This window comes from Sapajus apella, unplaced genomic scaffold, assembly GCF_009761245.1.
Source record: "Sapajus apella isolate SASKATOON/1434 unplaced genomic scaffold, GSC_monkey_1.0 scaffold318, whole genome shotgun sequence".
Lineage (NCBI taxonomy): Eukaryota > Metazoa > Chordata > Mammalia > Primates > Cebidae > Sapajus > Sapajus apella.
This window is the reverse complement of record NW_022437258.1, coordinates 1,248-17,274: the sequence shown is the minus strand read 5'-3', so window position 1 is coordinate 17,274 and position 16,027 is coordinate 1,248. Positions and strand designations below refer to the sequence as shown.

General features: G+C 58.4%; 1 protein-coding gene and 1 pseudogene across 4 annotated transcripts; one reads left to right on the top strand and one right to left on the bottom strand.

Moving 5' to 3' along the window:
* The first annotated feature begins 464 nt into the window (after nucleotides 1-464).
* Nucleotides 465-5,817, top strand: LOC116545633 (coiled-coil domain-containing protein 74B-like). 4 transcript variants are annotated; one of them, XM_032272166.1, is made up of 8 exons: nucleotides 465-831; nucleotides 1,830-1,874; nucleotides 2,933-2,992; nucleotides 3,819-3,969; nucleotides 4,736-4,925; nucleotides 5,014-5,093; nucleotides 5,169-5,225; nucleotides 5,416-5,817. In XM_032272166.1, the coding sequence occupies exons 1-8, from the start codon at nucleotides 573-575 to the stop codon at nucleotides 5,552-5,554; spliced, it is 981 nt and encodes a 326-aa protein (XP_032128057.1). In that variant the 5' UTR covers nucleotides 465-572; the 3' UTR covers nucleotides 5,555-5,817. The 4 variants fall into 4 exon arrangements, with proteins under 4 accessions (XP_032128057.1, XP_032128059.1, XP_032128058.1 ...); XM_032272168.1 differs by lacking the exon at nucleotides 2,933-2,992; XM_032272167.1 differs by lacking the exon at nucleotides 1,830-1,874 and having other exon boundaries at nucleotides 470-831.
* Nucleotides 5,818-7,129: 1,312 nt separating this feature from the next.
* Nucleotides 7,130-12,196, bottom strand: LOC116545640 (annotated as a pseudogene).
* Nucleotides 12,197-16,027: the final 3,831 nt, after the last annotated feature.

Below are 16,027 nucleotides of genomic sequence, written 5' to 3'. Positions count from 1 at the left end.
CAGGCGCTAGCCACCCATGTCTGGATTTTCTGTCAGTTTTTATAGAGATGGGGTCTCACTATGTTGCCTAGGCTGGAGAGGATGCCTGGATGCCTTTTGTTATTACTATTATTATTATTATTTTTAGTCTCGCTCTGTCGCCCAGGCTGGAGTGCAGCGGTGCGATCTCGGCTCCCTGCAACCTCTGCCTCCCGGTTCAAGCTATTCTTCTGCCTCAGCCTCCCCAGTAGCTGAGATCACAGGCGCGCACCAACACACCCGGCTAACTTTTGTACTTTTGGTAGAGACAGCGTTTTGCCAAGTTGGTCAGGCTGGTCACGAACTCCTGACCTCAAGCGATCCCCGCGTCGGCCTCCGGAAGTGCTGGGATGACAGGCCTGAGCCACCGCTCCGGGCCCTGGATGCCTTTAAATCCCTGCTCACTCAGGAAGAACCAGCCACAGGCCCCGCCCCCGCCGCCCGCCCCGCCCCCTCGGTGGCGCCCGTTTCCATGGTGACGGGGCCCGGGCCGGGCGGCCTGGCAGTTGAGCCGGGGGTGCGGTGGCAGAGGCAGGGTGCGTGGGGATGGCAATATGATCGGCGCGGGGGTGGCGGCCGGGTCGCGGCCCCCCAGCTCGCCGACCCCAGGCTCGCGGGTCACGTGGCGCCGGCGCCAGCGCCCGGCCGTGTGCGTCCAGTCCCTGGGGCCGCCGAGCCCGCAGCTGGTGCAGAGCGACCCGCAGAAGCGGGTCCTGGTCCTGGAGAAGAGCCTGCAGTTCCTGCAGCAGCAGCACTCGGAGACGCTGGTCAAGCTCCACGAGGAGATCGAGCACCTGAAGCGGGAGAACAAGGGTGAGCCTGCGCGGGGCCCTAGGCCGGCCCTGCCTCCCCAGGCGCCCTGAACGCTGCGGCTCCCGCAGCACAGAAGCACAGCCATGAACTCCAGCACACGCCTGGGGACACACAGGGCACAAGCCCACGCTGCGTGCTGCCACGCTGAGCTGTCCCCCGCCCCCGGACGGAGACTCGCGTGACCCCCCGGGCAGTGCCCTCCCTGTCTGCCTGCCTCGTGGGGCCGCTACATTTCAGACGCTGACCCCGCCAGCCCTTTGCTCTCCACCAGGGTCAGGCGTACCTTTGTTAAAAACTTTGTAGAGGGGAAGCGTGCTCAAGCGCCAGCGCGCAGCGCAGTGGATGTCCTCCACCTAAACACACAGGGTCCGGGCATGCGTGCCCCTGCTTAGCCTGTGCCCACGCTGTCCTTGGGCTGCACCTTCCCAGCTGCACTCTTAGCAGCTCCTCACCCCCATGGCCCGCCCGAGAAGAAAGAGGGCTCGCCAGGATGTGGGCCGCTCCTGGCTCCGCTCCTGGCTCCTGCTTCAGGAGGGCTCCAGCAAGGGCACCAGTGCCTGCGGCCTCCTCTCCTGCCCCACTCCCTGCTGCTGCCTTATAACTCCAGGCGTCTATGTCAGGACCCCCCTTCTGAGCCTCACCTCAGTCCCTGACACCCACGGGATCATGACACCGCATTTGCTCATCCACGCTAGGGGTTCCGGAGCTCACCTCTGTACCCCAGGATCCCAGCAGCGTGGATGCCCTGTAGTCATCTCAGATGGCAGAATGAGGCTGATGTGCCCGGTGGACTCTGCCTAGGGAACAGGCAGGGGCATTGCTGGCCTGACACTCACTGAAAAGGCGTGGTGGAGAGCAGGACCCTTGGGGCAGGGCCCAGCCAGCTAGTGGGGAGCCAGGACTCCCGGGCTCAGCAAGGGGATAGGACAGGTCAGGCTTCTTCTCCCGGAATGGCTGTGGCTTCACAAGTGCTGAGGACAGCATGTGCTTGCTTTCAGAGCTCCATTACAAGCTCATAATGAATCAGAAGTTACAGAAGAAAGGTGAGACTTGGGCCCTTCAGTGCCTGAGGGGAGGCTCCTGCCGCCCAGGGAAGCCCCTCCAGACTGTCCTTGCCTACCTGGCTGCACTGGCCCCTGTGTGCCAACCCAGTGGGGACAGGTTCTGGGGGACCTGGACAGATGCTACTGCCCCTAGCCATGGCTGGGTGATGTTACGTAGCCAAGCACAGCAGGTGCTGCTCTCAGTGAGTCGAGGGCCTGAGGTCAGTGCAGGGGGGAGCTGGCCCAGCGTGCTTCCCAGACCCTCCCTCCTCCGAACAGAGCTCCTGGAATGGGAGGGGACACCTGGGGCAACCCGTGCCCCACTGTGTCTTTGCCCCAGATTGCTACTGTGGCCAGGCTCAGGATTTCCAGTGCAGTGGCTCTGAGTCCTGACATCCTGGGGGAGGGGCTCTGGGCACACACCATCCAGGGATCCTTTCCTGCCATCTGGGCAGCAACCATGGGGATGAGGGGAGGAAGCAGAGTTCTGCTTCCTTGCCACTTGCCCAAGGCACTTCCCCATCCCAATGGTGTCCCCCACCCACCCTAGGATTCTGGGTTGAGGTCTTGAGCTCACTCCATTACCTTTGGGGCGGGGGCTATTAGGAGGACATCTGACTGGTGAATGGCGCCAGCCTGGGAACATCCCAGCTGGGGCAGTGCCCAGGGCTCTCCCATCTGGGGAGACATGGAGAATGGGGTTGAATGAGGGCCTTTCCCAAGCCGCTGTGGCAACTTCAGTGAGCTGGTCTGGGCAAAGTGTGGCCCAGTTGGCAGCACCAGTCATGCAGTGCTGGGGATACAGAAAGAGGCCATGCTCTCCCTCGGGGCCTGGTGTTCCATGTGTCCCAAGCCCTTCTGCTTTCCAGATGGCCCTTCAGGAAACCACCTTTCCAGTGGGTGCTTGCTGGGTCTGGGATTGCGTCAACGGATGTGGGTATAGCAGGGAGGACACAGCCCTGCCAGGCTGAGGGAGGGCTCCTACCAGACACATGGGCCAGGAGGCAAGCATGGGCATCTTGCGGGCGGCAGTGCCGACCCTGTGCACTCTCCCGCAGGCAGCCTCTCCATGTCAAGCTTCCAATCTGTCAAGTCTATGTCAAATTCCACTGTGCCAGGTGAGTAGGCTAGCATCCTCCATGTGCTCACAGAGGCAAGTGCCCCACGGGGACTCCAGCCTGGGTAACCCCTAGGGGTGCTGACCAGGGAGCTGAAAGCCCTCCGCTGGGCCAAGCTCAAGGATTTGGGGTTGAAGGGGCAGCTGAAGGGAGCCCTGCAAGCTGAAACCACCAGGAGGGGACTGGTGGGGTGGGCAGGACTGGGGCCAGTCACAGAGGGCAGTGAGGCCCAGGCAGGGGCAGCAAGTGGTCAGGAGGGCCTCCTTGGGTGGCCTTCTCGGGAGAAGGATGTGCCCTAGCTGCCCTGCAGAAGCCCTGCTTGGCCCATGTCCCCACCACAAGCCAGCAGAATGCAGGAAGGATGGCATTGCCCACAGAGCCCTGTGCTCATGGCACCTTCTGCAGAGTGAGCAGGGAGCAGAGAGCCTCTTCTCCCCACTCTGCCTCCACTGGAGGCCGGGCATCTTCCTCAGCCCCAGCCCTAGCTCCCACCATTCCTGTGATGGGCTCAGGTGTGTGATGGGCCTTGTCCTTGAAGGGAAAAACTGTGCAGCCTGGGCCCTAGGCCTCTCCTGAAGTTTTCTTTTACCCAGAATGGAGCCAGCTTCCACTTTCGATTGTTCCAGAGTGTTCACAGGCAGCACCCATGGGCTTCACCCTCAGAACCTCATTTATTCCTCCCAGAACGCTCCTTAGGCTTCCCTTTACAGAGGAGGAGCCTGGGGCAGGGGCTGGGGCTTCTTGGGTACATGCAGCTCCTCCTGGAAGGTGTGGGCAGCAGCTGTTAGTGCCTGCAGTGACTGGCCCTGTCGGGTCTGACTTGCAGCCAACTCTCAAGGCAAGGCCAGGCCCCAGCCCAGCTCCTTCAAGAAGCAAGACTTGAAAGCTGATGTCCCCCAGAAAGTGGACCTGGAAGAGGAGCCCTTACTTCACCACAGCAAGCTGGACAAGGTTCCTGGGGTGCAAGGGCAGGCCAAGTAAGGCTTGCCTGCCCCCTAAGGGCCCAGGACTACATTTACTAGGCTCATGCCCTGCAGTCATACAACTGCTCTGCCCTTGCTCCAGGGGCCGGTCTCCAGGGCTCATGAAACCAAATGATGGCCACGCTTTGCCCATCGGTGGGTGTTGTCTTCCTCCCTCTCCTGGGGATCATGCAGAGTATCCGGCTGACCTGAGCCCAAAAGAGGGGCCAGCAGCAGCCCTCACCCACTTTCTCAGACAAAAGAAAACAAATATTCTTACCAAGAAAAGTGACTTGTGTTCCCAGAGCTGGTCACTGCCTGCCGCCCTGGCCACAGCCTGCCTTTGGGGGGCACTAGGCCAGCAGGACAGAGCTGGGCCGGGATCTGGTGGTCCCTGAGTTTTCAGGACTGCCCTGGGATGCTGCGAGCGCACACTTTCAGCAGTGCAAGCAGCATGCATGGCAGGCTTCTGCATCTCTGCATGTCCCCTGAGACCAGGCCTGGAGCAAGAAGCCCCACTGGGTCACAACCAAGGACAGCCTGGCAGCTAGCTGGGCACCCACTGAAGCACACATGACCCTAGGGCACCTTCAGAGGGAGGAAGGGGCAGGTCCCAGTCCCAGAGACTCTCACCTGGTGCCCAGAGCACCCTGGTCAGTGGGAGAAGGGAGGCAGGCCCTCTTCCCCACACTGGCCTGGGTGCTGCCTGGGGAGGTAGGCTGGGAGTGTGGTTAGATGCACCTGGGCAGGTCACCTCTGGCTGCTGCAATGACTGTTTCAGAGACGAGAAGGCAGAGGCCTCTCACGCAGGGGCTGCCTGTGCAGGGGGCAGCCAGCACCAGGGCAGGCAGATGATGGGGGTGTACCCCCCGATGACTCTTCCCCCTTACCTGCGAAAGCCCACCACCCTTCAGCAGTGCGAAGTGCTCATCCGCCAGCTGTGGAATGCCAACCTCCTGCAGGCCCAAGAGGTGAGGCCCTGCGTGGAGGGGTTAGCCCTGGGCAGTCTGGCACCGCTGCAGGTCCCACCATGCCACTGCCCCTGCCCCTGCCTTTTAGCTGCAGCATCTCAAGTCCCTCCTGGAAGGGAGCCAGAGGCCCCAGGTGGTCCCAGAGGAGGCTGGGTCTAGCTCTCCCAGGTGAGTGCCAGGTGCACCCCTACCTCATCCCTGGGGGCCTGTCTGGGTCTCACTGCTGACTCCTCCTTCACCCAGGGACCAGGAAGCCATGCAGTTCCCCAAGGTCTCCACCAAGAGCCTCCCCAAGAAATGGTGAGTCCTGCAGGCATGGGGAGAGTGGGGCAGCCTGGGCCCCAGGGAAGGAGTGGAGGAGGGAGGGCAGCAGCGCAGTAGCACAGCGTGCTGAGGCTTCACTGGGCCCTGTGAGAGCCACGCAGGCCCCACCCCCAGCACACTCCTCTCCTGGGGATGCTCACGGAGACAGTCCCTCTACCCACCCCAGCCTGCTTCTGAGCCCCATGCCTGTAGCGGAGCGTGCCATCTTGCCTGCACTGAAGCAGACCCTGAAGAACAACTTTGCTGAGCGGCAGAAGAGGCTGCAGGCAATGCAGAAACGGCGCCTGCACCGCCCCGTGCTTTGAGCCACCCACATTCGGTCAGTGCCAGGCCCACCATCCTGCAGCTGGAGACTGGCTCTCTATAGCATTTCCCGATACTTTACTACTCTTAAGCCCAGCTGAATTCCAGGAAAGATGACACTTGATAGATAAAGGACCTGATCTCCAAACTGACAAACGATTTATTTTCTAGCTGTTATTTTGCTATTTGGCATTTGCATAAAAGCACATGATGAGGTAGGTATTGCCCTACCTGTTGAAACTAAAAATAAAGCATTTCTTTCCAAGTTGTGTACCTGGTTCCTCACTGGCTACCAGGCATCCCTTCCCAGTCCCGGTCCCTGGCCCCGAGCCCAGCCCCTGCTGTCTACAGGACCTGCCTGGGCTGCCCAGTCTTGCTCATCCCGGGACCTGGCAATGGCCCTGGGAGAGAGGCACTGGCAAAGCTGCACACACCTCCCTGGAGGCGGGAGGGCTTTCCTGTCCCTTGGCTGGTGCAGAGCTGCCTTCCAAACACATGATGGCTCTGGGACTCCTGCCCAGACCGCACCCTCCTGGGAGCAAGATGCTGTCCCCTCCTGCCCTGGCACTGCATCACTGACGGGGTCTGGCCAGGCTCACTTTCCTCCTTGAAGGGCTATCTCCAGAGTGCCGTGGCCACACCTGTGCCATCCCTCCCACTACAGCACAGCCACATCCAGTCAGGGGTGGGGTGGACAGCTCAGTGCCCACCCTCACCTGGCAGTGCCATCTTCCCAGGCCCACCACTCTACTTCCTTGGCATCCATCTCAGCCTCTTCCTGCTTCAGGGAGCAGGAACTTTGCCAGGAAGCTGGGGGATGAACCAGGCCAAGGAACAGGATGGTGTGTGGCAAGGACAGCAAAGATCTGGGATGTCGAGGGCCAGACTAGACAATGCCGGCCCCAAGGCTGACCACGTCCTGACAGGACAGTGGGTCCAGGTTCATGAGGGGGACACAGTGATAACTCTTGACAAACCCAGAAATAGTGTTTATTACAACAATCACAGAGGACAGGGCATTGTGCATTGGGTGCATTGTGCATTGTGCAAAGGGGGACCTCTCGTCACCAGAGGGCTGTTGGCCAGTGCCCACAGTGGCTGGCAACACAAGGAGGCGCTTACTGCATGGCCCCACCCACCCTCTCTGGGTGGCGCAGTGTGTGGTGGTCTGAGGATGCGGGTCCTGAGGGCCTCGCTCTTCATCCTTCATAGTGGGGACATGGCACACACAACTCGCTCTAGCAACACCCTGAGTGCGCCCTCATGCTGCTGAGACGGACCCAGACCCTGGACAGGCTGCAGTGACAGCAGCCCACGAATTGTGGCTGGGGGGCCGTGTCTGGCTTCCTGGAGGAAGCCACATGGAGGGCCCTTTTTTTTTTTTTTTTTTTTTTTTTTGAGACCAAGTCTCCTTCTGTTGCCCAGGCTGGAGTGCAATGGTGCGATCTCACTCACTACAACCTCCACCTCCCAGGTTCAAGTGATTGTCCTGCCTCAGCCTCTTGAGTAGCTAGGATTATAGGCACCTGCAACCATGCCTGGCTAATTTTAATATTTTTAGTAGAGACAAGGTCTCACCAAGTTGGTCAGGCTGGTCTTGAACTCCTGCCCTTGTGATCCACCATGGAGGGCCTTCTTTAAGAAGATGGCCAACACCCCACAAGCAGTCCGTTCCACTGCGCCTGTCCCAGTTCTGTACAAATGTGGGATTTCGTCTAGCAGATCCCCAAGACAGAGGAGAAAAGCAGGACAGCTAACCTAACCCCAGGCTCTCTAAGGAAGCCAACACTTATAAGTGTCTCACAGGAGGCGCGTGTCCTTGGCCCCGAAGATGCTGCGGGTCATCCCTGCAGTCCTGGCTAGGCAGCCGAGCGGCAGGCCTGGCGGCTGCTCTGGGCCCAGGGGTTGAGCAAGGCAGTGACCTAGTGTTTGGGAGCTGCGGCAGCCTGGAGGTCACACCATGGTGACCCCACCGGAGGAAGGGGTTGGTGTTTGCAACACAGCAGCAGGCATGAGCCTGAGGCAGCTGGTGCTTCACCCATGCCCTGCACACTTGGCAGTGCTCTGGGAAGGGGCAGCCCCAGGATTGGCCGAAGCACAAGGGGGTTTTGCCCTACCTGCTGCCCACCCGGCCATCGGGCTGTCCACCCAGAGCCTCATTGCCAGTGAAGAGCCAAATGTGAACAGGGTCTGGAGCCCGGAGCTTTGCCTCTGACAACCTTGGGGACCCAGCCCTGCCTCTGCTGTGTGCCTGCTCTGGGCTTAGGGAGACTGACCCATCAGTGTGGCTCTCTCTGGAGCCATTATCACCCAGACCGGGCCCTGTGCACCCAAGCTACGGGTGGGACCTCTCAGCCCGCTGAGCTCCCTAGTGGCCTGTGGGAAGAGTGGGGTCTGTCCTTGAGCCATAGGCTTACTCACCCCTCACCCACTGAACAAAGCCACCCTGGAGAGCTGACCTGACATGAGATGAAGGGGCAAAGGGACACAGAAAAGAGCAGAGACCCCAGCCCCCACCCCGCCTCAGGTGACCACAGGACAACCTGCTCCTATCTGCGAATGGTGGGGCCTGAGCTGGGGAGGGGCCAGAGCACACACACACAGTCCCTGCTGCACTGGAAGCCTGCTTTTCAGAATGCCCCTGCCTGCCCTGGGCCCCCAGACAGCTCCTCTGGGTCTGCCTATTGTACTGCCACTGTTGGCCAATCCACAGTGGGCTCCGGGCAGGGTAGTGGGCAGGCACACTGCACTCCAGCGGTGGCACACTCAGGAGATCCTTGTCGCCTGCAACACAGAAGCTTGTACCTGTAACCTGGACAAGCCCTGGCCTGCCCTGCCTCACAGCCCTGCTCCAGAACACGACTCTTCACACCCCGGAAGGTTCTGGTGAGGCTTGTGGCAAAGCCTGGGAATCTGACTCTTGGATTCCAAACCTGAAGCCTAGAGTGCCCTGCATCGACGGGTGCCCAGATGGCCTGCTGCCCACCTCCCTAGGGCCCCAGGCAAGCAGAGCTGCATCTGTTAGGGAGGTGAGGGTGCGTGGGCTCTGGAGGTGGGAGCAGAAGCATGGCCAGAGGCATGGCCAGGCTGTTCTGAGCCCAGTGTATCTAAGGACAGAGCAGACAGCCTGCAGGGTGGCTTCTGGGCACTGTGCCCTCCAGCTTGGACGGCAGAGCCCTGGGGCTGCAGTAGGGGCTTGTTGTGGCCCTCCTGGACAGTCGCCTGGCTTGCAGATCGGGTGGACAGTGCCATTGTTGCTGCAGTGAGAGGATTCAGGTTTACCCGGAACTTGGGTTCCAGCCTGGCCACCTTGCCAGGAGCGTGCTGGGGATGCTCTGCCACTTGTTCTCTTCAAGCCTGCCTTTCCACGTGCACACAATGGGGCCCTGGGGAGGAAGCATGGTGACCACACCAGGCACCCATGGCCCAGGGCTGCCCGTCCTCCGCTCAGCCCAGCCCAGCTGGATGTATGTGATGGGCGGGCTGTGGATGGCGGTCATGGCTGCAACAAATGTGTGGTACAGGAAACGGCTGAAGATGGGTGAGCAGATGTCAGCCAGGACAGCATCCAGGAGCGGCTGGCATACGTACTGCTGTTTGGTCGGTGGCACTGGGGGCAGTGGGGGAGTGGGCCAGAGGCAGGATGGGCAAGGTCAGTAGCCTGGGATCTGAGGGTTCCCCATGGAGGAGACCTTCCCACCCCAGGCCCATCCTCACTCACAGCCAGATTCCCAAGACCTCTCTCATAGCCTCCACCCTTGTGGAGATAATGTTGGCAGATCCTGGTGTAACTCCCCACCCCACTCTGGGCCTGGTGGCAGAGGCATCTACAGGAGCCGCAGACAGAGGGTGGCTTCTCCCACTTTCCCACCCAGGACCACAGACCTGACCTGGAAAAAGCCTGGTGGGCAGGGTCCCAAGTCAGGCCCAACTCCCACCAAACCACCCTGACCTTGCAGGCCCCTCCCAGCAGTGCTCCCGGGAGCTCTTGGGGGAGTCCCAGTTCCCCCAGGGGTGCCCAGCATCCCACTCACCTGCCATGTTATTCTTGAGTTTCTCCAGGGCGATCTCACACTTTGGCAAGGTCTTCAGGGGACCTGCAGAGAGAAGGGACTTGGGCTGAGCTCCGTGCTGGAGGGCTGGGAGCCACGGCAGCTCTCAGGCTCGGGTCTGGGAACCTGGCTACTGCCACGGGGCCTTGGCCCTCAGGAGCCTCTGCAGGAGCTCCCATTAGCAGACCAGCTGTTCCCAGACCCAGAGTCTAGGCAGGCAGCCCTCACCCCCAGGAGCTGCCCGTTCCTGGTTGGCAGAGTGAGGCAATGGGTCAAGAGAAGGGACAGTGGCCAGGCCCTTGACAAGGCTGGGAAGGCCTCAGTTGCATCTAGGCCAGTCCTTGTCCCGCTCAGTCCTACAACCCTAATGGAGCATCTACCCAAGAAGGCCACCCAATAGTGACTGGCATTCCATCCATGCAAGAAAATAGACCCTTCTGACAGGGTGCGGGGACAGCCTGAGTTGAGGTTGAGAGGGAGGTATAGGCCAATGCTCGTGCAGTTCTGAGCCACAGCCGCCCGTGGCCGGTGGCCCTGACTTCCACCTGCGTCTCACCAGCACTGTCTTATTTCATTCTCATGACAGCACATATGGGCTGCAAATGGGGTAAATGAAATGCAGTCCTTCCTGCCTACACTCACCGGTAAGTCAGGGGCAGAACTCCAGGTCAGGCTCAAGTCCATCACGGCCAGCTGGTGGTCAGCCCACTGCAAGCTGGTCCCTCAGCTACTGGCTGGATGAGGCTTGGCTGTGATGGCCCAGCATGAGGGCCACAGCAGCAGCCAGTAGGGCAAAGGCCAGGCATTGGCCAAGATGCAGCCTGGGCTCAAAGCCCCAGCACACACTAGAGTGGACCTTGGGAGGCCTCTGGCCAGGGCCCAAAGAGCTGCCTGGTGCCTTTGCTAAGCCCACAACACACCAAGTGCCCCAACCGCGGCTGGACCACCCATGCCCTTGGGGACCATCCTTGGGCTGTGGGCAAAGTTCACCACCTGGAGGGTCTGTCACAATGTCCAGAAGGCTCTTAATCTTGCTCAGGTCCTTTTTTCTGTCCAGGACAGCAGAGGGGACACCAAGAAGCCCTGTGGTGTCCCCAGGGCTCTGGCCCCCACCCTAACTGCAACCCACTTTGATTCTTGTCAGGCTTAGTGACTGTGCAGTGCAGGGGCTCAATGTGCTTCAGCTCTTCAGCTCATCCAACTACTGCTGCTCCTCGCCTGGCTGGAGCCAGCTGGGCTCATGACAGAGCTGGGGTCACCGCAGGACACAGGCGGGTGAGGCCACAGCTCTAAACCCTCAGGTGGGGAGCTTGGGCTCTGAGGGTCCCAGAGCTCACATGTCCCGTATGAGCTGAGGACTTGTAAAGGTGAGGGGTAACCTCAGCACCTCAATCTGCCAGGCCACATAAAGCTAACATGGGGCTGTGGACCTCAGGCCTGACTTACCTGGTGTGTGGAAAGGTCTAGGGGAGGGGACAGTGGAGTTCCGTGGGGTCTGTGCCATTACTGGTTGCTGGGAGGGATGCGGTCTGAGGCTGGGCAGGAAGTTATGGGGGATGGGGCAGGGTCGGGGCTGCAGCCGAGTGAGGGGAGCATGGCAGCAGGGGCCCAGGCAGGGCAGCCTTGAGGGCCAGGCGGGGAGGGCACCCAGGCCAGGCCTACCTGATATTGGAGTTGGGCTGGGAGCTGGGCTTGCCAGGCTGCAGGGACAGCCTGGGGGAGCGGGCATCAGCTTCAGGATCTGCACCTTTGGCCTGGCGATGGCGAGGATAGCACGGGGAGGCTGCTCTGGCTGACCTAGATGCCGAGGGGCTGAGCCGGCACACGGCCGCATGTGTGCCTCCACACCACCTGCGAAGTGCATGCACAGTCCTGTCCTCCCACAGCCTCACCACACAACTGTCTTCATCCAAATGCCACCTGGACACACACAGGCACACTCCCCTTGCTCAGCACACAGCACAAGGTGACTGAGGGGATGGCAGGGGCCAGGCACGGCAGCCCTTGCTCCCTGGCCAGAGGTCCACAAGGACACCAGCTTCAGGGCTGTGTCGTGGGTGTGTGAGGAAGAGGGCAGTCTGCCAGGAAACACCCTCGGCTGGCACTAGCCTGGCCTTCCCTGCCATGCCTGCCTATCCTGTGACACACTCCTCGTGGGTCGGTGAGGACCCTGCTCCGCTGACCAATGAGTCTTTCTGCATGTTTCCACGAGCCCCCGTAGCCCCCACGCTGACTGCACCGAGGGCAAGCCCAGTGGGTGTGGCCATCTGTTGTGGTTAATGCATGCAGCTGCAAGGCTGGTCCCAAGCTGTGTCCTACCTGGACCTGCTTAACTGGGGCAAGGCGGCCCCGGGAGCCACACTCATACCCGTGGTGGTACTTGCATTGGCCCACACCAGCACCCCTGGGAGAGGTGAGCTACTCAGTGTCAAAGGCACCTGGCCCGGAGCCTGGTTCAGCCACGTAGGTGTGTGCCTGAGTCCGCTGAGGCCCTGTCTGTCTGTGGAGCGAGGCTGCTTCTCTGCTCCCAGGCCTTGGTGGGCATGACACAAACCACCCCAGTGTCTGCACCAGAGGTAGCACTGTCTTCATCATGAACTCTGAGTGATGACACCATACCACCCAGACAAGAATGTGTGAAACAGCCACCCCTTCCTGGGGCGGAGCACAGATGGCAGCTCCGATGGGAAGACAGCTGCCTGCCAGCTCTGGGCGTCTGTCCTCTCTCTGTCCTGACTCTCAGCAGAGAGAGCTACCTCGCCCAGTGCTGGTAACAATGACATGAAGTCCCGGCCCCTTGCTACATGGGGGGCACCCTACAGGCCCTGCTAGCTTTAGAGGTCCCCGAGAGCCCATGGTGGCATTTCCCATGCCTTAGTCAACCCCCGCATGCCGAGCATCCCCATAGCCTGTTTCCTAGGAGCCCGGCTTACCCTCTCCCGGCTCCCAGACTGCCCATTGATGTAGATCAACTCAGAGCTTCTCCTGGGCACTCTGCACCTGAAAGCCTGCTTGGGGCCATGGCTCACACCACCCCAAAGCGCTGCCACAGTACTGTGGGTACTGGAATAGAATTGCTGCTTTCTCAGCTCCACAAATTGGGCACCAGGCCCACAGCCCACAAGCAAACAGAACCCTGCCCTCCTCACCACCCCACCAGGCAGCAGAGGGCGGGGTGGCACTGCCATTTCCTCAGCACCACCCAGACCAGCTCCTGGAGTGAAATGCTGCTTCTATCCTGGCTGTTATATGGGGGTGCCTGCTGGTGCTGCATGGATGCTGGGTGCAGGCTGCTCCTGAGCCATGGGAGACTGGGGGTGGGGGGCTCAGGCACAGGGCGTGACCACGGCAGGGCACTTCCAGCACCGCTGAGTCAGAGGCCCCAGTCCAAATCCAGTGGCCCTCGGGACATCAGCCAATGGAATAAACTGTTTACACTACTTTGTGGTCAGGACACCCCTGCCTGGGAGAAGAGGGACGGAGTGCAGGAGCCCCAGCCCTGGCCCCAGGCCTCATCACTCAGCTGAGTGGAGCAAAATGGCTCGTGGTGATTCTCGCTGAGGTCAGCAAGGTCAGAAGAATCCCGCTGAGAGGCCGAGGTGCAAGGGTCTCATCTGAGCCCTGGATCTCGACTTGGTGGCTCCCTGGGGGCACTCTCCGTCTGTAAAAGGCTAATGCTCAAACTATGACCTGCTGCAGTGAGAAGCAGTGAGCCTCTGCACATAAAGAGCTTAGCTTGAGGTCTGGTGCATATCACACACTGAAAACGTTGGGGGGCACTTTTTGTGTTTATAAAAATCAGTTCTACATGCTGCTGCTAGTCATTCCCCCATATACAACAATCCAACCTGACTCCTTGAAGCCAGTGGATACTGAGCCAGAGGCTATGGGAAAGGAGGAGAAGTGGTCCCAGCAGACAGAGCTCAGGGAACCCAAAGGGGCCTGGTCAAGGAGATACCAGCACCCTGGGGAACTGCACCCTGGCCTCTGCCCACGCTGGCCTTTTTTCCACCATGGCCACACAGAACTACTTCCTTTCCTCCTACTTCTGATCCTCTGGAGAGCTCTTTCACCAAAGCCTTTCTACCAGCAGATTACAGGCGCTTCTTCCCCTGCAATCCAGCAACTACCAAAAGGGAGGTCTCTGACAAAGAATGCAAGTTCCAGTCAGTAACTATGTAAAAGGCACCTCTGGGGTGACCCAGGGGGTTAGTATGCAGGGAGAGCAACAGCTGAACACGCCCTGAATAGGGACCCAGGCCACTCACTGCTGGTGCTGCAGTGCGCGGTGCGTGGCACCAGGCTTGGGGCCACATGGACCGAAGGCCATCCTGGTTCAGCCTCCACTTCTTCCTCTGTAGGACAGAGCTGCAGGGGCACTGCTACACAAGCCAGGATGGTGGCAGTGCCCACACCCGGGTGTTCAGGGATGGGTAGGGACCACTGTCTGCTAGGATTATACAGGCATTTCCCTTACAGCAGAAACTGAATTGTCACGTTCTTTTAGCAAACTCGAAGCTTTCACAACAAACCTACTAAAATGGAAAGCCTGTATGATTGGAGAACTTCAGCTTCATGTTATTCTCAGAATCTCAGAACAGTGCGTGGCACACAGAATGCATGTGGTAACTATTTGTTAACAAATGACTATGCCATGGAATAATTCCAAATTTCATACGATAAAGGGAAGCCAGAAATTCACATCCCTGAAAAGCACAATGTACACAGAAGTCTACCTCTACCTAGAAAGGAGATGTGTGTAATAAATGACACACTGTACACAGCACTCTACAACAGCATGGCCCAATGCTACTCCTGGAGTCCATGCTGGCCACTGCAGCAGCCACTAGTTTCCCTGTGGGTAGATGAGGGCTTAAAATGTATGTGGTGTGACTGAGGAACTGCATTTTTCCTTTGCTTTTTTTTTCGTTTTGAGACTGAGCCTTGGTCTGTCACCTAGGCTAGAGTGCAGTGGCGCGATCTCAGCTTACTGCAACCCCTGCCTCCTGGGTGTAAGCAATTCTCCTGCCTCAGCCTCCTGAGTAGCTGAGATTACAGGTGTGTGCTACCATGCCCATCTAATTTTGTGTTTTTAGTAGAGATGGGGTTTCATCATGTTGGTCAGGCTGGTCTCGAACTCCTGATCTTGTGATCCACCCACATGGCCTCCCAAAGCCTTGGGATTACAGAAGTGAGCCACCACACCAACCTGTTTTATTTAATTTTAGTTGATTTTTAGTTTTTTTTTTCAATTTCTTTTTACACATATAGTTTAATTAGAGACAGTGGGTCGCTATGTGGACCAGGCTGGTCACGAACTCTTGGCCTCAAGAGGTCCTCCCATCTCAGCCTCCTGAAGTGTTGAGATTATGAGTGTGAGCCACTGTGCCTGATTTAATTTTAGTTAATGTAAATGTAAATAGCCACACATGGTTAGTGCTACACTATTAGACAGCACAGCTCTAGAAAGCAAAACTTTTGCTTAGCTTTTTTTTTTTTTTTTTTTGAGACGGAAATTTCCTTCTTTTTGCTCAGGCTGGAGTGCAATGGCATAGTCTCAGCTCACTGCAATCTCCACCTCCCGGGTTTAAGCGATTATTTTGCCTCAGCCTCCCAAGTAGCCGGGGATTATAGGCACCTGCCACCATGGCCAGCTATTTTTTTTTTTTTTTTTTTTTTTGTATTTTTAGTAGAGATGGGATTTGGCCAGGCTGGTCTCAAACTCCTGACCTCAGCTAACTCGCCCTCCTCAGCTTCCCAAAGTGTTGGGATTACAGGCATGAGCCACTGTGCCTGGCCAGCTTCTGTTTTATTTTTTATCATGAAAATACCTTCAGCATAACTATTTTATTTTGTTTTACTATTTTTTCAAGACACAGTCTCACTCTGTCGCCCAGGCTGGAGTGCAGTGGCTTGATCTCGACTCACTACAACCTCTGCCTCCCAGGTTCAAACAATTCTCCTGACTCAGCCTCCCGAGTAGCTGGGATTATAGGTGCACACCATGCTCAGCTAATTTTTGTATTTTTAGTAGATACGGGGTTTCACCATGTTGAATATGCTGGTCTTGAACTCCTGACTTCAGGTGATCCTCCTGTCTCAGCCTCCCAGTGCTGGGATTACAGGTGTGAACCACCATGCCCAGCCAAGCATAACTATTTTACACTGAAAAGACCTAGATCCTTTCAAGAAACACAAGCTGGGCTTGGCTTCATTTAAAAACAACAACAACAACACAGGCAGAGCACGGTGGCTCATGTCTGTAATCCCAGCATTTTGGGAGGCCAGGGTGAGAGAATCACGAGTTCAGGAGATTGAGGCCATCCTGGCTAACATGGTGAAACCCTGTCTCTACTAAAAATACAAAAAAATTCAGCTGGGCGTGGTGGCACGTGCCTGTAGTCCCTGTTAGGAGGCTGAGGC